Source organism: Thamnophis elegans, chromosome 3 (genome assembly GCF_009769535.1).
Source record: "Thamnophis elegans isolate rThaEle1 chromosome 3, rThaEle1.pri, whole genome shotgun sequence".
Classification (NCBI taxonomy): domain Eukaryota; kingdom Metazoa; phylum Chordata; class Lepidosauria; order Squamata; family Colubridae; genus Thamnophis; species Thamnophis elegans.
Window position 1 is genome coordinate 116,473,259 of NC_045543.1, and position 23,076 is coordinate 116,496,334.

The following is a 23,076-nucleotide window of genomic DNA, read 5'->3' on the forward strand; positions in this document are numbered from 1 at the left end:
AATAATAAAACTGTTGGAGGACATTGTACTAGTACAAACCTCAGTTTGAGTAGAAATAAGTAATGATCATTTTGAGGTTTTTATCCTTCTGGTCAAATATTTCATCAAATTAAGCTTGATTTTTAGTAACTATATATAAGTATTCATATAGTTTGATTAATAGCAGCCTGAAAATGCGTTGTCAGTGTTTGCTTCTAAGACACTTCTTTCCAGCCTAATCAACAGCCCTTGGATTTCTTCTCATTCAGGTCCTATTGTGCTATGGCTGTAGTGGTGGTGAATCGGGCTTGTTAGATGGTGCCATCTGTTGTAATGGCTTGGGTTATATTTTCTCAGTTTGCTTACCAAAATATTGTGTTGGACTCTGGGCAAACTTTATTTACATTTGTCACATCCATTCAGTCATGTATTCTGCATTTTAACACAGAAATGAAACTTAAAAGTCCTGGATTGTGCCAAATACCTTTATCTTCTTTTGGCATTCAAATGTTGACAATACAAGATTCAACACAGACATAACGTTGTCTACATATTTGTTCAATGTTCATAGCTCTAGAGTGGTGGGGAAGACAAACTGCATCCTATTAAGCAGAAATGTAGTTAATTATATATATATATATTGTTATTGTGTGTGTGTGTGTGTGTGTATATATATAATGTAGGTCTCTAGTTATTCGGGTTTTCTCCCGCGTAGAATTGGAGATGTCTTGGCGACGTTTCGACGAAGTCTCATTCGTCATCTTCAGGCTACTTCAGGCTTGGTGTTTCCAGGAGTAATGTGAGATCTCGGCTGTTTCTTCCTTTTAACTGCCAGTGGGGGTTTGAACTGATTGGGTGGGGGCTTGGCTGTGTCCTGATTGGGTGGAGGTGTGTTCTGTTCTGATTGTTTGGGGGGGGTTGTGTTTCATGTAAGGGTAGGAGGGGTTTTAAAGAGGCTAGGACTAGGACCTATGAAAAACGTGAAGTCCAAAGAGCTTCCATTTTATGTGACCTCGCATTCCTACGCAAACAAATGCACAATTAGCCTCTTTAAAACCTCAGAAAACATATATATAAAATGATATTTAAGGGAAATTAATCATTTAATGACCTCATTCTTGTTACATCTGAAATGAAGAAACATCCTTCCCAGTCCTATGTTCTGTTTCCAACCTCACCATCACCTATTCTTCTGCTTGTGTCAATATGTGTTGCCATAACAAGTATTGAACTTGTCTAAATATTCTATGCCCGTGATGGCAAACCCATGGCTTGTGTAGCAGAGGTGGCATGCGGAGACTTCTCTGTGGGCATGCGCACCGTTGCCAGCTGCTCTTCTGGTTTCCAGACGGCCAGCTGGTCTTTGTGAGTGATGGAACGCCAGAAAAACGGCCTGAAAAACGGCCTGTTTTGGGGGGTGTTTCAGGCCAAAAACGGATCAGAAAACAGTCCGGAAAACAGCTAAAAAACAGGCATGTGCACGCTGGCCAGCTGGTCTTTGAGTTTCTGGTGTCCTGTCGCATGCATGTACTGGAAACCTGAAGACCACGTGGGCTTCAGGTTACGGCACTCTGGCACATGCATTCCAGTTTGGCCACTTGGTGCCAAAAAGGTTTGCCATCAGTGTTCTATGCCATTTTAGAGAAACTTTATAGCCCCTTAAAATTCTATAGAAAATTGCACTTGCAGTATAATTTTCTATTTGATTACTGTAATCAGGGACAAATGACTCAAGGCAAAAAACTCAATTGTCACTGAATTTTTCTAGTTTTAAGTCTGTAATTTATGCAATAATTTCAATAGATACTTATAAAAATTATAAAGTATTTATTTTACACAGTGGTTCAAACTAAGGAACACAGAAGTGCAAAAACAAAAAAAATATTTTACCCTCCCTGATTTTTGGTTACCAGGGATTTTTCCTTCTAAAAACATTAATTCACCTGACAATATTTTATAGCAGAATCTATTTTCCTTCATTTAAAAAAGCCCTCCTTAAAAAATAGGATTGTATACAGAAATGGAATTAATATAAAAATGTACATTTATATTTCATATTTTTAAAAATATTTGGGTGGGTCAACATACAGCATTAAAACTTCAAAATAATTTTGAAGACTTTTTTTAATGGAGTTTGCTAATGTTCTTTTCAAAGCTTATGAAAACAATTTTAGATTGGAATGGAAGAGAATTGTTCATTATTCCTTTTGGGGGAAAGTGTACAATACATTTGTGCTCATCCACATTCATATAGCAAAATCAGTTTAATAAGACACCAAATACAATATTTTACATTGCCATTATTTCCATATATACAGCATATGTCCTGGGTGTCCCATATTTTTATAAACCTCTTGATCTGGTTTTAAAGGTATATAACAGTTTGTCTAAAAATCCATATATATAATCTGTACATTTATGTGCAAATTCTCTTGATGAAATAATGAAAATAGTGAAATCGACAGATGTGGACGCCAAATTACATGATGTAAGTACCATCTTTGTAGTACTTCATGGATTCCATTTGTTTTGTCATTGCAAGGACATCATGGAACCCTGTACTGAGGCCAGACATATGCTGAAAATAAGCTTCTTTTTCCACCTGGATAGTCAAATTGTTAACACCAGAATCTTTGAGAACAGCTGATACCTAAACAAAAAATGAACAGTAAAACACAAACATTAATTTTTTAGCAAAACTCTCTCTGAAGATCTAAGGGAGATAACTGTTCTTAGACAAGAAATATTACTCTATAACCTACGCTGTAAATCTTCTGCATGTGAAAAAAAAACATTTTCTTTAAAAGCTTCTTTCTGGGCAGCAGAGGAATGACTTGTTGTCTCAACAAGTCTAACCTAGGATTCTATTTTTTCTATTAGCATAATATGCACAAAAATACAGTGAAAGCACATTGTGCCCAAGATACTGAAATTTCAACTGGAAAACAAGGGAAATGAATTGTACTGTTCAATCTCAGCATCATTTTTTAAAGGAGCAAGGAAGGAACAGAAAAATATATGCATAAGCAAATTACATATATGTTATACTTATTTTTTAATGTAAAAAATGGATAAAGTGTTCCACAGTTTCATCCCTGCCTCATCTAAATCATCTTATCACTGCTACACCTGTTGGAAACTTTTGGAGGCTTGGAAATAACTTTGAAAATGAATAATCCCCAGACCAAGATTGCTTTCAACAATGCCCACAGAGGGGGGTTACATGCAAGACATGATGAAATCACCTGCCAGTTTAAACATTCTACTAATTAAAGACAATGAGCAAATTTCAGAAGATGTTATCACAAAGGTGATTTTACCATTTGTTTGTAGTATTGGTGACTAATATATTCACTAATCTAGAGAAAGTCGTAAGTGTGAGAACTGAAGATTCATGAAGAATGAACATACTAAGCTACCTGCTGTATTATTCTCTGTTCCATTGCTTCTGACATTACTTGTACATGTATTGTGCCTGCCACCACATTAGCAGAGTGACCCCAGAAGTGAGGATCTCTGTAGGAGATGACACCATCTATGTTTTGGATCTGTTGAAAAACACAAGATAACCAGTAATAAATATTCTATAATACTATTCAATATTATGCTTCTCCAAAAAAATTCATTGGTCTGAAATTATAGGCATTGTTACTTCTAACCTTTTCTAAAGCCATGTGCAGATGTTTTTCATGTTCTGGAGGCAGTCTCAACAAGAGTACTTGACAAGCATCTTTTATTAGAGGGATAACACTGAGAAAAATCAGTGTAGCAATAAATAGAGAACAGAGTGGATCAGCTATCAACCAGCCAAACTGTTGAATGAGAATTGTTGATATAATAACACCAACACTGCCAAGGGTATCTGCCAAGATATGTAGAAACACTCCTGGAATGAGGAAGGAAACACAGATCATTAATACACTTAGTAGTTAGGCGACGTGAACAGTAGAGATAAGTATTCCTATCAAGTACTCTAATCAATATATATTAGATTTAAAACCTGATATCCTAAAATACTTTTATGATCTATTTTTTAAAAAAATCTTTATTTATTACATGTGTCTGCCATTCCCAATAACTATGAGTAGATCACAAGTAAAATATAAAAGAGTCAGAAATAAAAATAAAGAATATAAAAATAGCAAAGATAACAAGAACTGGATAAGAATGATAAAAACAACAACAACAAACACACACAATCCAAGGGGGTTTGCCAAAGGCCTTTATCTTATATGTCATTAAAAAACCTCCCTTTTACAACCCTGTAATCCCTTAATTTGGGGTAGAGTTGGGGTGACTGAACAGAGCTGAGCGTTTACTGGCCGGATGCCCTTCCTGATGGATGCCTTTCCTTATAATAAGATATATATTATCATATATCATTCTATGGTTAAATAAAAATGGAAGTCATAAAAAATCCATTGCTTTCTACTTACCCCGCATATTGGTATTCATGCTGCCTCCTAATGATCCATGCCCATGTCCATGATTATGAGTGTGCCCGTGGTCATTGTGGGAATGGCCATGGCCATGACCATGGCTGTGATGGGAATGACTGTGCTCATGCGCATGGCACCCTCCTCGAGAAGGCCCATGGGAATGGGCATGGCTGAAGGCACAGATACCAACAAGGTTTACTATCAGTCCTCCAACTGAAACAGGCTGCGTGAAGGAGAACAAAGAAATTTTTATTTAATGCCATTAACTATGCCTAAAAAAACAAAGAACCCAGCCCAAAGCAACTTCCCCAAGTTGTTATGCTCATCCTACAGATTACAGAATTCTTAATTAAAACAGAATGAATATATTGCAATATAAATAATATGTTTTGTATTCAGAGAATCATGGTGCTGATAAAACTTAGCGGTTACATAATTCTTGGGAATAAAGAATCTCTCATGCGATGACACAAAACTACGACCTTTCATTCTGCACAACTAAGAAACAGATGGAAGAATGCAAGACTATATGTTTACAATACTGCTGTGTATGAAATTCCTAAGCCGCGTACATTTACATATTCACTGTTAATATTAATCAGGGTTTGATGCTAATTAAGATTTAGAATCAGCTAATTCCGTTTAATTATGGAAATGATATATGGATATACCCCTTGGGAACTCTTTAAGAGCAGTGGACCAACGTGAAGCTTGACTGATTGAGTCATTCATTTAATTTACAATGGCCACCTAATCAAAATGCTTCAAGTAGTGTTAAAGTGGGTTAAAACATCATTAAAACAAACAATAAGCAATTACGACTAAATACAAAAATAACGACACATTGAAGAATATGAAAAAAAAAAAATTCAAGAAGTTCGCAAATTGCCCTAACCCTGACATTGAAGCCTAATGTTGGCACTGGTTGTATGTCATTAAACAACGTTCCTGGTCTTCTGCAAATGCGGTTGCAACTAAATCTCTATTTCAGAAATAATTTAAATTTCAGGTCATAAGAGAAATGTAGATTAGATTCCATTTACCACTGTATCATTGTGGCATCTGCTAACCTGCTTATGTCCCAAGTTTTAGTCAAAGGAGAAGATGGAATTTAGCAAACTGTGAAACAGTTGCTAATTTTTATTATACAGATTCCTTTAACCAGGGGAAACCTGAAATAGATTTCACAATAAGTTCAGCCTGGATAGAAAAGATTCAGTGGAATCAAGTTATATACTATATGGATGTGTTTTTATTTAAGCATGGCAACCATTGCATACATGGCATGAAGAACAATAATAGATTATTCTACTATTGTACATTACTTAAAAGAGGCTGATTATTAATAGCCCCTTATAGACAAAATATACTTTATTGAGAGAAGGTAATATGTTAGATTAGGTGGGCCATGGGCACATAAACAGACACATATTCTTTCCTTTACTATTCACATACTTCTCCCCAACTTTCATTTTGAGAATGCACTATTCTGAGTCCTTTGATTGAGGCAATGACAAGACACTAGGTTTTTTTCTCCGTGAGGAACAAAGGTAAATGCTGCATTTTCTCTGCCATTACCAACAACAGAATAACACTGTCCATTTTTTGCTATGCAGAAAGTTAAAATCATGACACTTTATGCCCATTTACAAACACTTCAGTATTATTGCCACATAAAGGTAGTAGGATGTCAGTGGCTCTGGCACATAAAGGCTTTCTGAGATGCCAGTCTCAGTTCTACACACTTCCCACCACTTTTTCTCTAAAGGAAAAGCATTATTTAAAAAAATTTGAGGTTGACAATTCTGAGGCCAGCCAAGTGTGATTTATTTTCATTGTCATGGGAAACTTCTATGAACTTAACAGCATCAGAAATGCTTGGAAAACTGAATCCTGTTTATACTGAATTTTAAAATGCTTTAGAGCAGTATTTTTTAAAGATTATAGAAAACAAAGTTCGCAAACTTACAGTCAACATATTTGTATCTATATCTGGAGGATCAACCAGTCTGGCCACTGACTCAGTGAAGACAAAGAAAGCTATTACCATGAGAAAAAGGCCGTTAATAAAACCTGAGAGTATTTCCACACGGCCAAACCTGCAATTAAGAAAACAAGGAATAAGACTATAGACAAAATATACTGAGATGTTCTGAATATGCTGAAATTTCCAAGATTTCTGATACTCCTTGTTTAACAGTGCTAATTGGGACTGGAAACTCCATCATACTTTTTTAACAAATTATTTTATTTCTAAAGTTAAAATACAAACTCCAACCTCCCCCTCCCCAAATACAAACGGAAAAGCAAACAAAAATAGAACATTTAAAAATGTGCAGTAAAAAGGATAAGACAAAAAAACATATAATTATCTTCCCTGGTTGACTGCTGATAAATATACTGCAACAATATTAGGTTCATAAATAAATAAACATACATACATAGAGTATATCACAGAAGTGAGTATACCCCGCACATTTTGTAAATATTTATATCTTTTCATGTGACAACACTGAAAATGACACTTGGCTACAATGTAAAGTAGTGAGTATATAGCTTGTATATCAGTGTAAATGTGCTGTCCCCTCAAAATAACGCAACACACAGCCATTAATGTCTAAACTGCTGACAACAAATACTTAAATATTTACAAATATGTGAGGTGTACTCACTTCTGTGATATACTGTACATGCATGCATACATACATTTGACCAGAAGACAGAAGTAAAAGTCTAAAAAAGGCTCAATCACCATCCTAACCCCAGGTATTTAATATTTTGTGGAAAATTAAGAGTTGGGAGTTGTCTGCCTCTCCTTCCGGTTTGTAAACCATGACTTTAAAAAACTTCAGTGTCTTAATACAATACATAAACTGTGATTATTCAAAAACAATATATCATTCTTTAATGTAACTGAAGTCTTTTCATTATGTTTATTTGGTGTAAATTACCTATCTTTTAGTCTCACAACTTTGTTTTTATACCCTTTAAGAAATCTTTATATCTTATTCAGTATACATACCCATAGGAGAATATACGGGTTGCTTTCCATCTAGTCATCAGCGCTGCAAAGAGACCCATAACTAAAGCTGAACAGTCAAAAAGCATGTGAAATCCATCCGAAATTAATCCTAGACTATTGGTCCACACACCATAAAATAATTCTATAAATGTAAAAGCCTAAAAAAAATATAAAAAATAATTTTGTCTTTCAAAATGAAACACATTAGTCTTACATATCAAACTCATTAGAAAAATTCATACCTAATGGGAATTTCTTTTAAAAAACAGATACATATACTAGTCTACAAAGTATAATCTGGAAGCAAATTATATTCTGAATAAGCATTTCATGTTTGCTTTTATAAAAGAGAAAATTATACTCAAAAATGATTTCTGTTTCACAACTATTAAAACAAAGATGTAGAAAAAAGTTTCGCTGCTTGTCTTTTGAGCCATGGTGGCACAGTGGCTAGAATGCAGTACTGCAGGCTAACATAATTCACAGCCAGGAGTTCGATCCTGAACAGCTCAAGGTTGATTCAAGTCTTCCATCTTTCTGAGATCAGTAAAATGAGGGGCTAGATTGTTGGGGGCAATGTGCTAGTATTTGTGAATTGCTCAGAGAGTGCTAAGAAGCACGATGGGGCAGTATATAAGCCCAGCAATATCACTTACACTTAAATACCGCTTCACAATGCTTTACAGCCCTCTCTAGGCAGTTTATAGAGTCAACATATTGCCCCCAAACAATCTTGGTCCTCATTTTACCGATCTCAGAATGATGGAAGGCTGAGTCAACCTTGAGCTGCTCAGAATCGAACTCCTGGAGTGAACATTGAGTTAGCATGCACTACTTCATTCTAACCACTGCACCACTGCATCTACAGTGCTATTGCTAGTCTTTTAGTAATTTATTTAGCTTTGATAAATAATCCACTGATCCCTTATTTCTTTTCAATGTGCAATTTTATGCCTGAACATTTAAAATGCACAGTGTAAGACAGGATCAAAAATGTTTTCAACAAGGCTTTTAATAATGGTTGGGCAAGGTGGCCAAGGAAACAGTTAAGAGAACAAAGTATCACCCTATTTCCAAGAGGAAACAGAAAGAAAGTGCTACTCCAAGTCAATCAATTCTGCACACTGAGGCACAGCTCCTTCTTGAACAGTTTTGGCAGTTGCAATTTTTGGGTAAGATCGCATATTCTGGAGTTCGGGGTACAAAGCTTGGATGAAGCTGATTGATATTATATAGGAACATATAAAAGTAATGGAAAAGAATAAAATATTCTTACTTTAGTATTTCCTCCCCCTACCCACTTTATGTCCTATGAACAACAATGTCTCATCCCATATCACCTAATGCTTTTGAATTTTGTCATCAGTTTTAAAAGCAGCTGCCCTTTAGATTAGTTCACAAGCCATGTCAGTTCTGTAAAACACTGTCGTTAGTTTTACTGCTAACTAAATGGATGACTTACTGTAGTTTTCGGACTATAAGACGCTCCAGACTATAAGACATATTTAGCTTTAGGAGGAAAATAAGAAAAAAAAATCTGCCTCTGCCTCCCAGCATCCACCTGGTATTCATCTGGCTCATTTGCTGCCACAGCCTGTTTGCCACCACAGCCCATTATAGAACAACTGATGTGTGCCACATTAACCCTTCTCCCTGCCATAATATTCGCTGTATAAGATGCACAGACTTTTCCAATCACTTTTTTTTGGGGGGGGGGGCGTCTTATACTCTGAAAAATACAGTAGCTCCTTAAGGATATATACATTTTTTGTGAAGTTAACATTCATAGGAAAATGCTAGGAAATAAAATTAGTCTTTGACTGCAGTCCTTACGGACAAAACTGTTTTACCAAGTTATCTATGGGATTTCTTTTGTCTAAAATTATCAGTGCAGGTCCTTCCAGGGAGATTTACATTAAATGGAGGCTTCTGTTTTATTCCCAATGCTAAATTAAAAAAAAAGTAATTTCATATATTTCTCTCTCTCTCTCTCAAATTCACACACGGTTAACTATTTTAAAGATAAGCTTACCAGATTTAGGCATAGAAAATAAAAGATCTGCCTTGAGTCAGACTCCTCAAGAATTTGCTTCAGTGATTCTTTAATAAATCGAGGCAAGGACTGAGAGCTGTGCTGTAAAGCATCGCCCATAAAATTGTACAGTGGTATTCCTTCTGGCGAATAACCAATAAGAGTGCCTTTCTGCCCTTTCCGTGTTGGGGAGGAAAGAATATTGGCAGCTGAAAAGGAAAAAAAAATGCCTATGTCTCACATGAAATACAAACTCATTTAAAAAAGTTTTTTTTTTACAGAGACTCAGACTATTCAATATCAGTTCAGTTTTATACCATGCTAGCTACTTAATCACTTAATGCACAGGGTGATTTTGGGTTTTTTTGTGCTTCAGGTTAAGCCCCATGATGGCATTTTATTATTGATTGATTGTATGTGGCCACCCTCTCAACAAATGAGTCAGCATGATGAACAACATTAGAAAGATGAAACAAAAACAAACACAATAATTAAAATACACAGCTGCTGAAAGAAACAGAATAAATAGCCAGACCTGGAGATGGTCTCAAGTACTAGATATCCCCCCCCTCCCAAATTAAACAATAACTAATCACTAATCTTCCATGGATTGAATAGCAAAAAACCTGAATTTTTAAAAAAAAACCTAATCTATTTCTGCAATTTAGCCTATGGACATGTTAACCAAGGCAGGATTTTCAAAGGAGATAATTCATGCAATTTGATAGGTACTATTATAAAAATTGAAGCAAGAAATTGCTTCCAAAGAAAATCTAGAAACTGTAAACCTAGTCACCTTGTCTTCATCTGGCAACAGAAATAAGCGACAGGGAATGCTTTCGTGCATGTGTACACAAGTTTACGTTCAGAGCAGTTAGTGTAACTTATTGATTTACTTTAAAGTGAACAATGCAGTTCTCTGTGAACTAAATCTCTATAGTAGCAATAGTGATGATTTACACCTAGAAATTTCAGCTTGGTATTTGGGAAAAAACACAGCAAATGAGTGCATTTTGTGATATCAAGGTCTTTTTATCAATGCAAGCAAATATCTTGAACAATATTTCATTTTTTTCCAAAAAAACCCCAGTCATACTTACATAATATAAAGAAAATGGCACTGACTACCACTCCTCCAGATATAACATGTTCTGTAGTTTCCTGGTGTGCTGGTTTGTTCATAGCACGAAGCTGGTTTGTTATTGGATGTGTCCAAAAATTACCAAAAATTAAAGCACTAATGAAAATGAGAAAGGATCCGTAGCGGGCACATTTTGATACTTCCATCTTGACAAAACACATAGATTCTACATAGAAGTCCAAAATTATGACAAAAAAGATTACACTTAAAAAGGGCATGATGAGGGAAGGCCATGATTCAACTTTGCTCTGCAATCAAAATATGCAAATATGTAAATACAGGCAGTAATATTTAAATATTGTATATACATTATACATTATTGAACAACATATTTTTCTTTACTTCTGAAACAAACAAAAATTAGCATCGTTTATCAATACATGATTTGAAAACAATACTGTGTACTCAGGATCTCTTAACAGTTTAGGAATAACTAATTATTAAGATAAATAAATATATACCGTAAGAAAATATCATGCAAGATCAAATTAAAATCCCTGAGTACAACATTCATCACAAATATCTAAGAACTTGCTTTAGCAATCTCTACAGTACTGTTCATCAGAGTAAATTCAGAATTTTAATTGATCAACTTTCTGATTAGAAAGCCAATTTGATGGTTAAGGTACCAGACTAGAAACCAGGAGATAATGAATTCTAGTCCTGTTTTAGGCATAATACCAGGCTTGGTGACTTTCAACCAGTCACTTTTCTCAGCCCTAGCAATTAGGCAAAAGCAAATCACTTCCGAAAAACCTTGGCAAGAAAACTGCAGGGACTTGTCCAGGCAATTCCCAGAAGTCAAGAATGACTCAAAGATACCCCAACACACTTTCTAATTATAGCCCATTAGATTTATAAAAATATTTAAGGAAAAAGTAGAAAAATTTGTAAAATTGTAAAGGCAATTTTCTTAAAGCTAGCAAGACATTGGATTAAATTGATGAGTTATTTAAAAAATGAAAGTGAAATTTGGAGTGGTGAAAATCAGCTGAAATTTTGATATGTTTCAGAAAAAAGTGGACTACAGTTGCATTTCTAACTTCTGTAATTGGCAAAGCATACGTAATAGAAGAGCCATGGTGACACAGTACTGCAGGCTACTTCTGCTGATTGCCAGCTGCCACAGTTTGGCAGTTCGATTCTGACCGGCTCAAGGTTGACTCAGTCTTCCATCCTTCCGAAGTTGGTAAAATGAGGACCCAGATTGTTTGGGGCAATATGCTGATTCTGTAAACCGCTAAAGAGGGCTGCATAGTACCGTGAAACAGTATATGTCTAAGTGCTATTATTATTGCTAGCATTTACCAATTCCTTCATAATTTCATCTAAAAACTACTGTAGTATTCTCTGTGTCAAGCTGTGAAACACTGCAGGAATCTGCCCCTTCAAAACCTCCTTCCCTTACCCTGAGCAGGATGTGTTATTCTGCTTTGATTGCGCCTCTCATACCTTTATGATAAAGGTGGGATAGTCACGCCAGGAGGTTTCTTCTATTTTATCCATTTTGGTCCATTTATCTTTGGGAAATGAGAGAAGTGCAAAAAGCCACTTCTTCTAGAGAACATGTTTCAAGCTGAAACTGCAGAAGTTTCAATCCCCATTCTTTTGGGAAAGGCATGGAGTAAACAAAACTGCCTTAGAGTCATGGATTGAAGGTACTGACTTCATTAACAAAGATGACTTAGATATAATGTTTTGACATCAGAATGAGACTTTATCTTTAATAGTCAAGTGACGCTAATTACCTCTGTTGTCAGAGACAAAACAATCACCCAAGGACACAGAAGGAGAACTGAAACAAGATGTGATAATGATTGAAGGCGTTTGGCTCCACCAATATCGACTGAGAGTTTTCGGGAAGCTGTGTGAAATCCAACTTTACAACACAATGCTAATACAAGCAAGATTACTCCACCCTACCAAAAGCAAAAACTTCAATTAACACTCAAAAAAACAAATGCTCAATATTCCTTTAAGTATATCTCTGTTAATAAACACCACAAACTACATTTTTCTCAGAAAGCTGAAGAAAGATGCATATAAAATTATTGGCAGCCCCTGAAATTTGGAAACAATTGATAAAACAATGCCTAAAGTTGTACCTAGTGATATCCAAATTTCCAGTTTCCTAAATCTGCTCCCTAACATACTGCCATTATGATACAAATACATAATAAATTACTGCAAATTGAAGGTCATTAAACATAAATATGATTTCTCAATGCTGTTGCAATACAATGTAGCCTTTCTACTGTGAAGTAAGCTACCCTAAGTTCAATGGGACTTATCTCCAAATAAAAGATGATTGAAACATGTCCGTCTACAAAGATACTTACATTTAAGTATTGTGCATGTCCAAAGAAATTGAAATAATTCAGCAGAAACTAATGATAGTATTTTTTTAAAGTTTTCTAACAGTAAAATAATTGAGTTACTAACTTTTCAATAGTTCATTCAGCATTTACCTTATGATCTGCAACTCCTAAGAAAGTGATGACTGTATAAAGCATATGGGTTAAAGCACTGTCATGATGTCCTTCAGCTAAAAAAAGTGAAGTTCAGGAAAATTCTGCAACAGGACCTTATCCCTGTCTCATTCAGGCATACATAACAAGAACAACATTTTGATTTCTATTAATTACTTTCTTAAAGAAATTAAATGAAAGACAATCCCTATAGTGAAAAAATGAGTTTCATCTGATTTTTTAATAAATGTTTTTTAATTTTAGTTTAAAACAGGTACACATCTTTCTTTACATATGTAGAAAATGTATCAATCAATTACAGATAAGTTTTGGTACATCTCCTCCACAGTCAATCAACGTAACTCATATTAACTAAAGCATTATTATATATCCATTTTCATTTAACTGTAATTATTATTTAGGAATATTGATGAAAGTAATAATCTTGAACAATCTCTGCCCACTCCAGTGGGGGAGAAAGGAATCAAAAAAAAAAAAAAAAAAGAAAGAAAGAAAAAGAAAGAGGACCGATAAAAAATAAAAATTAAAATAAAAAATAAAAATAATACAAAAAAAGACAAAAACGACAAGAGACAAGGCAGGAAAACAAAACAGAACACAGGTGTCTATCATAAGAAAAAAAAAGAAGTATATCAACTGGTTACAACATGCTTTGGTGCTTCTCTTCCATTAACTCAATCCCTATAGTGAAAAAATGAGTTTCATCTGATTTTTGAAGGATAAGCTAGGTATTACTCAATCACAAACCATTTTCTTAAAGGTGAAAAACAAAGGAACAAGTAAGAGGAATTTTTAACCAACTGGGCAAATATTTTGGAATTGCTTTGTTTATGGTATAATTTTCCCATAATTTTTTTTTCCTTTTTGGATTTTTGTAAATTTTTATATTATTTTGTTAGCTGTTTATAACTGCTATTTCTTTGTTAATTGGTTGATAGCTCTTAAAAAAAAAACCAACCATATAACACACACATTGGAAACATCTTTACAATACATATGCTAAAATATACAGTAAATAACCATTTTCAATTTAATGGAAAAGTTTCCAAAGTGAGTTATAACCTTTACACTGAAATCTTATGGAATAGTCTTCCACTAGCAGTTCCATCTTGTTCCTTATTTTTTATTTTTACCAAAGGTAAAGTTCCATAGCCTCAAATAAAATGCATTCCTATCAAGAACCTAATCTGTAGACATGCTAAAAATCTGGATCTTGATTTATTAAGAAATCTGGCTCATTATTCTGCAGATAATTAATGGCCTCTGAAGGAGAATTGTGTGCTTTATGTTCTTAAGGGGGCAGTACTGTGGTAATTATTTATGGGACCAACTTAGGAATTCTTCAGTGTGAAGAAATTATCATTTAGATTCTAATTTTGCATTCCTGGTAAACAGAGTTGAGCAATTCATGACCCAGCTACAATTTTACTGATGGACGTAACATTTTTGAGAGGCTGAGGTAACAAGGTAGCATACAACAAGTGGGCACCACTATTTTCAGTGTCTTTGCAGGATTTTTTAAAAACCCGATTTAGATAATCTTTGAGTTATGACAGTAATTGGGATTGAAATTTCCATCAACAAGTGCTCTGGTTATAAGAGGGTTGTCATGTGACAACATCATTTAGCAACAGCAATCCCTGTTGTTGTTATTAACCAAATCTCAACAGTCACTAAGGACCCACCCTGATCCAAGCAAGACTTGGCTTGGTCCCTTTTGAGGCACCCTTGCAGTCCTAAATACAGGTAGGTTGCCAAGAACCCAAATTTTGATCATGTGACTGCAGGTGTGGCCATAATTTTGGGGACCAGACATAAGTACCATTTGTTCAGCAATGCCATAACTTTCAACAGTTGCTGAACAAATGGTCATTATGTGAGGACTACTTCAATACTTATTTCATGACTGTTTTCAGATGTCACCTGTCATAAGATGTTGGAAAATTGTGCTTTCAGCAACCTTGGTGAGAGAGGGTTATGATCATGGTAACAGCTTTTTTCACAAGCTGTATGGAGCCCTCTGACCTAATGCTTAATTGGTGTTATGATGCATGTCTACTGTTGATTTTCCTAAATATCTCAGTAGCTTTCTGGACTGACAACAGCATTCTTCTGACCACCTTGCATGAACACGCTCAGGAGAAACTGTGATAATCAATTTCCAGTCATTTTTGGTAATCAGAAGGCAATATTAGGTGACTGAGAGATCACTACCTTGACCACAGACATTGGCCAAGGGATATTATAGAAAATAAAGTATCCTCAGGCTTTTAACTCTGTATGAAACCATTAAGTTAAATTGTCTATTTGGCAGCATCAGTAGCATGCCGAATCTTTACTTTGTATATTCTCCTCTCTCCACACCCCCCCTCACCCTCCCAAGTTTAAAGAATTACTCTTGCTTTAAAGCAGGGGTGTCAAACTCAATTTCACTTAGGGCTGAATCAGGGTTGTTTCATCTCAGGGTGGGTGGGCGGTCGTGGTCAGCTTGACATTACTTATGTTGGGGGCACCCATTTTTGGCAGCAATGGCCTGCAGCCCTCTGCCAGTGAAAATGGAGCTCCAGAGGGCCGCACCCAGCCCACCCGTGCTCAGTTTTCATTGGCAGAGGCACTATGGGACGGTGCTTGGCTGTTTCCATGGTGGCCCTGCGGACCAGATCTAAGCACCCCACGGCTTGGATGCAGCCTACGGGCCTTGAGTTTGATACCCCTGCTTTAAAGCTTCAAATGATCTGGGTCAGGGATAGGGATTGTAGCAGAGAATTATCAAGAGCTGGCCCTTTTCACTTGGGGTATCAGTTTTTTATATTTTCTCACTAGGGAGAAATCCTGATTATAGTTAAATACCAGTTTCTAATAAGAGCTAAAGATATTACAGTAAAGTTATTTTACTTTATATTCCACTGTGTTTGGAAACAACAGCAGGTTAAGCAGTATTTTTCAGTTTATTCTGCTTGCACTTTAAAACAAAATGCTATATTCCTTGCAGAGCATAATGGCATATAGGCAATAAACAATAAGCATTGTTATATATAGAGAAACAAAAAAAGCCCTTAGTTCTTTTCATAATCACATTAATTAACAGGAATGAAAAAGGTATAACTATAGTTTCCTTTCTCATTATTTTTCAAGGAAGAAGAAAATCAAGGAAATTAACTCTACTTTTTTTTATAAAAACCAACAAGCCTCAGCATACTAAAGTATGCTATTACATAACCATTAATAATTATGTTATGTATTAGCAAGTTTATTTCAGAAATAGCAATTCAATTGGGCACAATTTCTAAGAGAATAAAGCACTTCACTTTTTCCAGTACGTTAACAGGTTCGTTAAAATTAAGCAGCTAGTAAAAAAAAAATCTCTATTATAAAATCAGAAAGGATACGGTGTTCTGCAATTTTAGCCATGAGATCATCATTATCAAAAAGCAGCAGGCAGATCACAGCAATTATAAAAAATGCCACACCTCTAGTCTGGGGAAAAAGATGGAGAAGCTGGTTATAAAAGGAGACAAATACTCTGAATAACTTCTGGCAACAAAAAAACAGGTAATATGAAAACTTTTATTACGTAAAGTTTTTTGTAAAACAAATGATACCTTTGCTGGCCCTCCTTTGGAACTTGTGAACAGGACACTGAGTAATGAAATGACAACAATATCACTATGCTCAAAAATCAACACAGTTCTGCAAAAGAAAAACATAGCATATAATTTTGTAAGACACTAATTTGAAAGCCTGAGGCTCAAACACTCAAACAGTATTTCTACCAACTTAATCAGAACACTTGTTTCAGTACCGTCTCATTCTTCCCATCTGTCTATAGTTGGGGGTATGGGATACAGTATGTCTTATGCTGAGTTTTGCAAGACACAACAGAAATAAAATTCTGCCTGTCTCTCTGGTTCAATGATGATCTAGATATTAAGAATTTCATCTATATTTTCTCAATACTACTCTTAAGTAACCTTGCACAGGATAAGTAATAGCAATATATATAGCAGTAGACTTATATACCGCTTCATAGGCCTTTCAGGCCTCTCTAAGCGGTTTACAGAGAGTCAGCATATTGCCCCCAACAATCTGGGTCCTCATTTTACCCACCTCGGAAGGATGGAAGGCTGAGTCAACCCTGAGCCGGTGAGATTTGAACCGCTGACCTGCTGATCTAGCAGTAGCCTGCAGTGCTGCATTTAACCACTGCGCCACCTTGGCTCTTTCAGTGGAATTTTTTCCACTGAAAAAATTCCTTCTCCATCACTAAATAGATCAATTTCTGAAAAAAAGGGTATAGGTTTGCACTGAAATCTGGGCTAACATAACTTTTGTTTTGGCTAGCATAAAGTTATGAATTCTAGACTCAATATACTTGTTTCAAATTGGTGTAAGAAAAAAGATTAAAACTTCTCCAAGAGTTATAATGCAGATTTTAATTCACAGTCCAGGAAATCGATGCTACAATCATGGACATTTGTGGCATCTCAGTCTGTTTTAAGATCTCGTAACCTTTTAGTTTAGCTTTTTGCTATTACTGTGACTGAGTTCAAATAGTACTAATTTGAGCTGGCTGGGATGGAAATTTTGTTTTAATACTTCTGTAGGATTGGATAAGGCTAACCTAAATCAACTTGATTTGTACATCACATTTTTCATGGGTAAATCCACAATATATTTACCTTAGTGGTCCACACAGAGTAAGGCCAAAAAACCACAAGAATGATATTATACAACCAACAACAGCATGTTTAATTATTTTGATCCACTGGAAGAAAAGAAAAATGCATGAGGATTCTTATACTCAATTCCGAATACAAATCATTCTCTTAAAAAGCATACCCAATGTTTTGTTAGATTATTTAACTCTGAAATACACAATTCAATAATTCACATTTAAACAGTTTTAGTACAATTGCAGAAATATAGAACTTTGGATGCCCACTAAACTCTTTTCTCTGCAGTATCCAAAGCTCTATAGAATTGCAACACCAGGCTCTACCATCCTGAGAAAAATACATAAAATTAGGCTAAGTTTTCACTGTTGAACTATTACACATTGTTTTTCAACATTTTAAAAAAACATTAAAAAAACCTCCAAAATTCTCCCCACAAAAAGAATTGGATAATTTCAGTCCTTATCTCAATTAACAAAACAATTTCATTACCAAAATGCTACACCCCCAATCCTAGATTAAACTAATTCCTTAATATATAACAAAAGAATTCAGAATACTTGTCGCTAAATTTTCTCACAAAATACTGCGTACAACTTCCTCCTAGAAGGACCCCAATATTTTAGCTTTCAGGAAGGCTCTAAAAAGTTGGCTCTTCCCCAGTGGGAAAGAGTAAGGTTAGAGCTGGGGAATTGTAGTTGGTGATGTACTGCTTTTACTGTTTGTTGTTGTTATTGTTGTTATGGTTTTATTTTTGTTGTGAGCCACCCAGAGTTGTGGCACATAAGATACTTTAAATAAATGCATGAAATTAAATGACACGTCTGCCTGTAATACAGATAGTTCTGGACTTACAACCACAATTGAACCCAAAATTGTTGTTAAGTGAAACATTTGTTAAGTGAATTTTAACAAAAGTTTTTAAGTGAATAAATTAATTAATAATTAAAGTTGTTAAATTAATAACATGGTTGTTAAGTGAATCTGGCTTCCCCATTGACTTTGCTTGATCACATGACCTCCAGACACTGCAACCATCATAAATATGTCAGTTGCCAAGTGTCTGAATTTTGATCATGTGACCATAGAGATGCTGTTATGGTTTTAAGTGTAAAAAATAGTCACTTTTTTCTGTGCCAATGTAACTAAACAATACAATACAATACAATAGCAGAGTTGCAAGGGACCTTGGAGGTCTTCTAGTCAAACCCCTGCCTATGCAGGAAACCCTATACCGTTCCAGACAAATGGCTATCCAACATCTTCTTAAAGCCATCCAGTGTTGGGGCATTCACATCTTCTAGAGGCAAGCTGTTCCACTGATTAATTGTTCTAACAGTCAGGAAATTTCTCCTCAGTTCTAAGTTGCTTCTCTCCTTGATTAGTTGCCACCCATTGCTTCTTGTTCTACCCTTAGGTGCCTTGGAGAATAGTTTGACTCCCTCTGTGTGGCAACCCCTGAACAGTTATTAAATGAACTGTTGTAAGTCAAGGACTGCATGTAATAGCAGCTAATATGTAATTTCTTGAACTGGCAATTGAGTTTTGATTACTTTAGAGAATGGCATTTGGTCTTGGATTGTAAATATAACAAAATATAAATAATGTAGAGAACTAATATTATGTTTTCAATGTATTTCTATAGGGAACCTGATTGTATCAATTCTTAACTTTAATAAACTATTGCAGAGACAGAAATATATAAGAGACAAAATATGTTTAAGCTTTCCAAAATGCATTTTCCAATTTAAATCATGAAAAATATCTTGAATCTTTCATATGATTTAATACAATTTTGTCGATGTTTCTGCAATACTACAATTGATTTCCAACTGAAATAAGCATTCTGTCATTTTAATTCTATATGCTATTTCTGATCCATACATATGCACAGCTTGTCTTTAACAATTCCTTTAAACAAGTTCATATAAACATGATCTCTGTAATCAAAGTTCTACAGACCTGATGCTTAGTTACTGGTTTTCCAGAAGAAAATGGTTTTTGAATCAAAATGGTAAAAAATGCAGATCTGTAGAAATGCAAGATCCTGTTAGTCAATGACTGAAATTTAGAAAAAAAGATCAGTGCCTACATTATATTTATATATCCTGTACATTTGGCTATGGAATTTTAAAGCATTCATTTCATAGAATAAGACAAATCCATCATTTCTAATCTGAAACCCAACAAACTTATTTCATGTAGGAATTAATATAGATTTATAGAAAGCTAGAGGAAAACAGCATTTTTGCATTGTTTATGTATTTATTTCTACATACTTATTTAAAAGATATGTAGAAATAAACTTATAAAAACATCTGCAATATTTTTACTAGCCAATTAACCAAAAGCAATTTGCAAACATACTTTTGACAATGGTCTGAACTCTAAATTGATGCTAATTATTCTAGCAAACTACTGTTGCAGGTTTTTTGTGACAAAATAAAATTCATTTAATTACAGACAATGGCCTGACTGACACCAACAATGACTAGAGATAGCTATGAAAATGAATTAAAATAAGGGAGTATGCTTGACAACAGAAGACCATAAATTTTCAACAGTCCTATGATTTCAACAAGTCTATGATGATGACCACCGCTAAACGTCTTCAAAGAAAAACAAGAAAGTACAGTTGCCTCTTGAAAAAGCACCTTTGGGACAGCTATGACCTGGATGACCAAGAATCTCCAAAGGGTTTTAGATACAAACCAAATGATAACAACAAGTGGTGAAAAACAAAAGTCAACTCACCCAAGCTTTACAATGAAGATAAATTGTACAAGGTGAACTACTTTCAAGAGATCATAGGATTCGAACAATCCTAGAGCCTTCAAAAATTTAGTTAAACATAGTAACACTATATATTTAGTCAGGCTGAAAAGAAGAAGAAAAAAGTTAAATGCTAACCTTTCAAGCAAGGCTATACAATTATGTAAACATATTTTAGGTAAGTTAACTTTCAATGTATCAATTCTAGAATTAAAATTACCATAAGACTATAAACATTTTTACTTCTAATGGAAAAATCAAAAGACAATTTAAAATATTTCATTACTTAATTTGAATATATTTTTCGATTATGGTTTTAATATGGGAGATTGAGCTCTATCCAGGTTACCATCTAATAATATATTGACTTTAGACCAGAGAAATAAAAGCCTCCTCTCGGGATTTTGGGGGAAAAAATTGGGAAGAATTCAAGGATGGGGTGATTCTACTATGATAAAAATTAGTACATTTACCTGGTTATCTAAGTCACAGAGAATCTGCTAGGGTTTTATTGGAGTCTAGGATAAATAAAGTTGGTTTTGATAAATGAAAATATTTTAAAACTGAACTTTGAATTTGGCTCAGTGTAGGCTTTACTACACTAAATAAATTAAGTGTAAAAGGACTGTTGCTATTCTAAGTGAATAGTGATGTATGATTAAATGAAATTGTGCATCTATATCTTTAACTGGGGAGCCAGTTTGATGTAGTGATTAAGGAAGCAGCCTAGAAAAAGGAAGCCTCTGGGGTTTAGTCCACCTTAGGTACAAAGCCATTTTGGAAGCTTCTCTTAGCTCCATTAATAGAATAGAATAACTTAGTTCTAGGTTGCTGTAATATGCATATTGCTTCTCTCCTTGCTTAGTTTCCACCCATTGCTTCTTGTCCTACCCTCAGGGGCTTTGGAGAATAGCTTGACTCCCACTTCTTTGTGGCAGCCCCTGATATATTGGAACACTGCTATCATGTCTCCCCTAGTCCTTCTTTTCATTAAACTAGACATACCCAGTTCCTGCAACCATTCTTTATATATTTTAGCCTCCAATCCTCTAATCATCTTTGTTAGATGACCATGGTTAACCACTTTTGAAAATACTGCCTTAAAATTACATAGCCATCTCTCTCTCACACATACACACACAGACGGACAATCTTTAATAGTTTTGCAGAGAAGAAATCTAGCAGGTGTAAGATAACGTAAGGAAACCACAAGTGGGAAAGAACAGATGCTTGTTGTCCCTGTCTGTGGCTTTCACCGCAAGGAATAAAGAACTACTGATGAGGATACGGAGTGCATAAACTGTAAAAGTCTAACAGGGCTTCCACTTTTGTAGCAGAAGAGCGATTCTGTCGCTAGGAAGACCTAGCTGAAAAACCTTCTACCCTCAAAACGACACTATACAGCACTGCTCACCAGAACAATTGGACACAAGGACAGTTCCCCCCGCCCGCCCCGCCCCATGCCATCACATGGCTAAACAACTAATTCCCACAACACTGTCAAATTATTTTCTATGATTGTATTACTATTCTTCTTCTTTTCCTTCCTAGTACCTATCTCTCCCCACTTATGACTATAACCCTGTTGCTTGTATCATTAAAATTTATATTGTTTTGTTTCCTATTATAATTTGATTGCTTATTAGTAACCTATGACCTAAGTGTTGTATCTTATGATTCTTGATGAATGTATTTTATTTTTCTTTATGTACACTGAGAGCATAGGCAGCAAAGTCAAATTCCTTGTATGTCCAACCACACTTGGCCAATAAAGAATCCTATCCTATCCCATCCCAATTCCTTGCTCTACAGAGAAAACGATGCCTTCACGTCAGCCCGGCTGCAGGCGGCGTCTTGTCAAAATGACCTCTAGTCCCATTCAAAAAACAAGAACCCTCCTCGCAGGCTCCGCCTGGACCCGCTCGCCCTGTCGGCTAAACAATCCCAGGACGGTCAGTTACCGGGCGCTGGGCACATCCACAGGCCCCAGCCGCCCGCCTCTGGCCAGGGCCTCGCTGCTGCTCCCGCTGAACTTTTCTTCCATTGCCGGCTCTCACGCCCGGCCTCTTCAGCCGCCGCCACCGCCGCCGCGGGGCCTCCTCATCCTCCACAGACCGAGGGCTAGATGAGCGAACAGGTAAATGACGGCCCGCAGCAGGCCTCAGCCCGCCGCGGAAGAGGAAGAGGCCGGTGAGCCAAAAGCCACGTCCTCAGCAGCCGCCGGAACTGCAGAGAAGCGGAAAGGGGAAAGCGGGGACCGGAAGGAAAGAGACACTTGCTGCTCAACTTCCCATCTCTTCCCCCGCTCCTGCCTGAATGGATTCGCCCATCAGGGCTTTAGGAAATGGTATGAGGCAGCGCCATCTGTCGGCGCATGTCTATATCGTTTTCCTCCTGGAATGATTCTTACAATATTTATGCCCATTTTCTCTGGAGGAGATTCTCTCTGACTCTGACCCGAGTCTTTCAGATACGGTCATGCCACACTGCTGCTACTCGTAGCCCGGTATTATTTTGTTGGCTATATGG

The 23,076-nt window shown here is 35.8% G+C and overlaps 1 protein-coding gene across 1 annotated transcript; it reads right to left on the reverse strand.

Annotated features, from left to right (window-relative positions):
* Positions 1-1,791: 1,791 nt before the first annotated feature.
* SLC30A5 (solute carrier family 30 member 5) lies at positions 1,792-22,591 on the reverse strand. Its single transcript, XM_032213360.1, has 16 exons — positions 22,509-22,591; positions 20,530-20,652; positions 19,738-19,804; positions 17,782-17,867; positions 16,705-16,792; positions 16,492-16,579; positions 13,082-13,158; positions 12,362-12,532; positions 10,573-10,861; positions 9,473-9,681; positions 7,441-7,598; positions 6,388-6,517; positions 4,416-4,641; positions 3,639-3,865; positions 3,399-3,527; positions 1,792-2,629 (listed from the first exon to the last, which is right to left on the reverse strand). The coding sequence occupies exons 1-16, from the start codon at positions 22,589-22,591 to the stop codon at positions 2,459-2,461; spliced, it is 2,322 nt and encodes a 773-aa protein (XP_032069251.1). The 3' UTR covers positions 1,792-2,458.
* Between the last annotated feature and the right edge of the window lie 485 nt (positions 22,592-23,076).

Excerpts from the sequence above, each read along its gene's own strand:
- SLC30A5 (XM_032213360.1), bottom strand. The coding sequence starts at position 22,591 with ATGGAAGAAAAGTTCAGCGGGAGCAGCAGCGAGGCCCTGGCCAGAGGC. Across the intron at positions 7,599-9,472 it reads ATTTTCTATGCCTAAATCTG|GCTTTTACATTTATAGAATT; the intron begins GTAAGCTTATCT and ends TATTTTTTTTAG. Across the intron at positions 3,866-4,415 it reads CATGAATACCAATATGCGGG|GAGTGTTTCTACATATCTTG; the intron begins GTAAGTAGAAAG and ends TCCTCATTCCAG.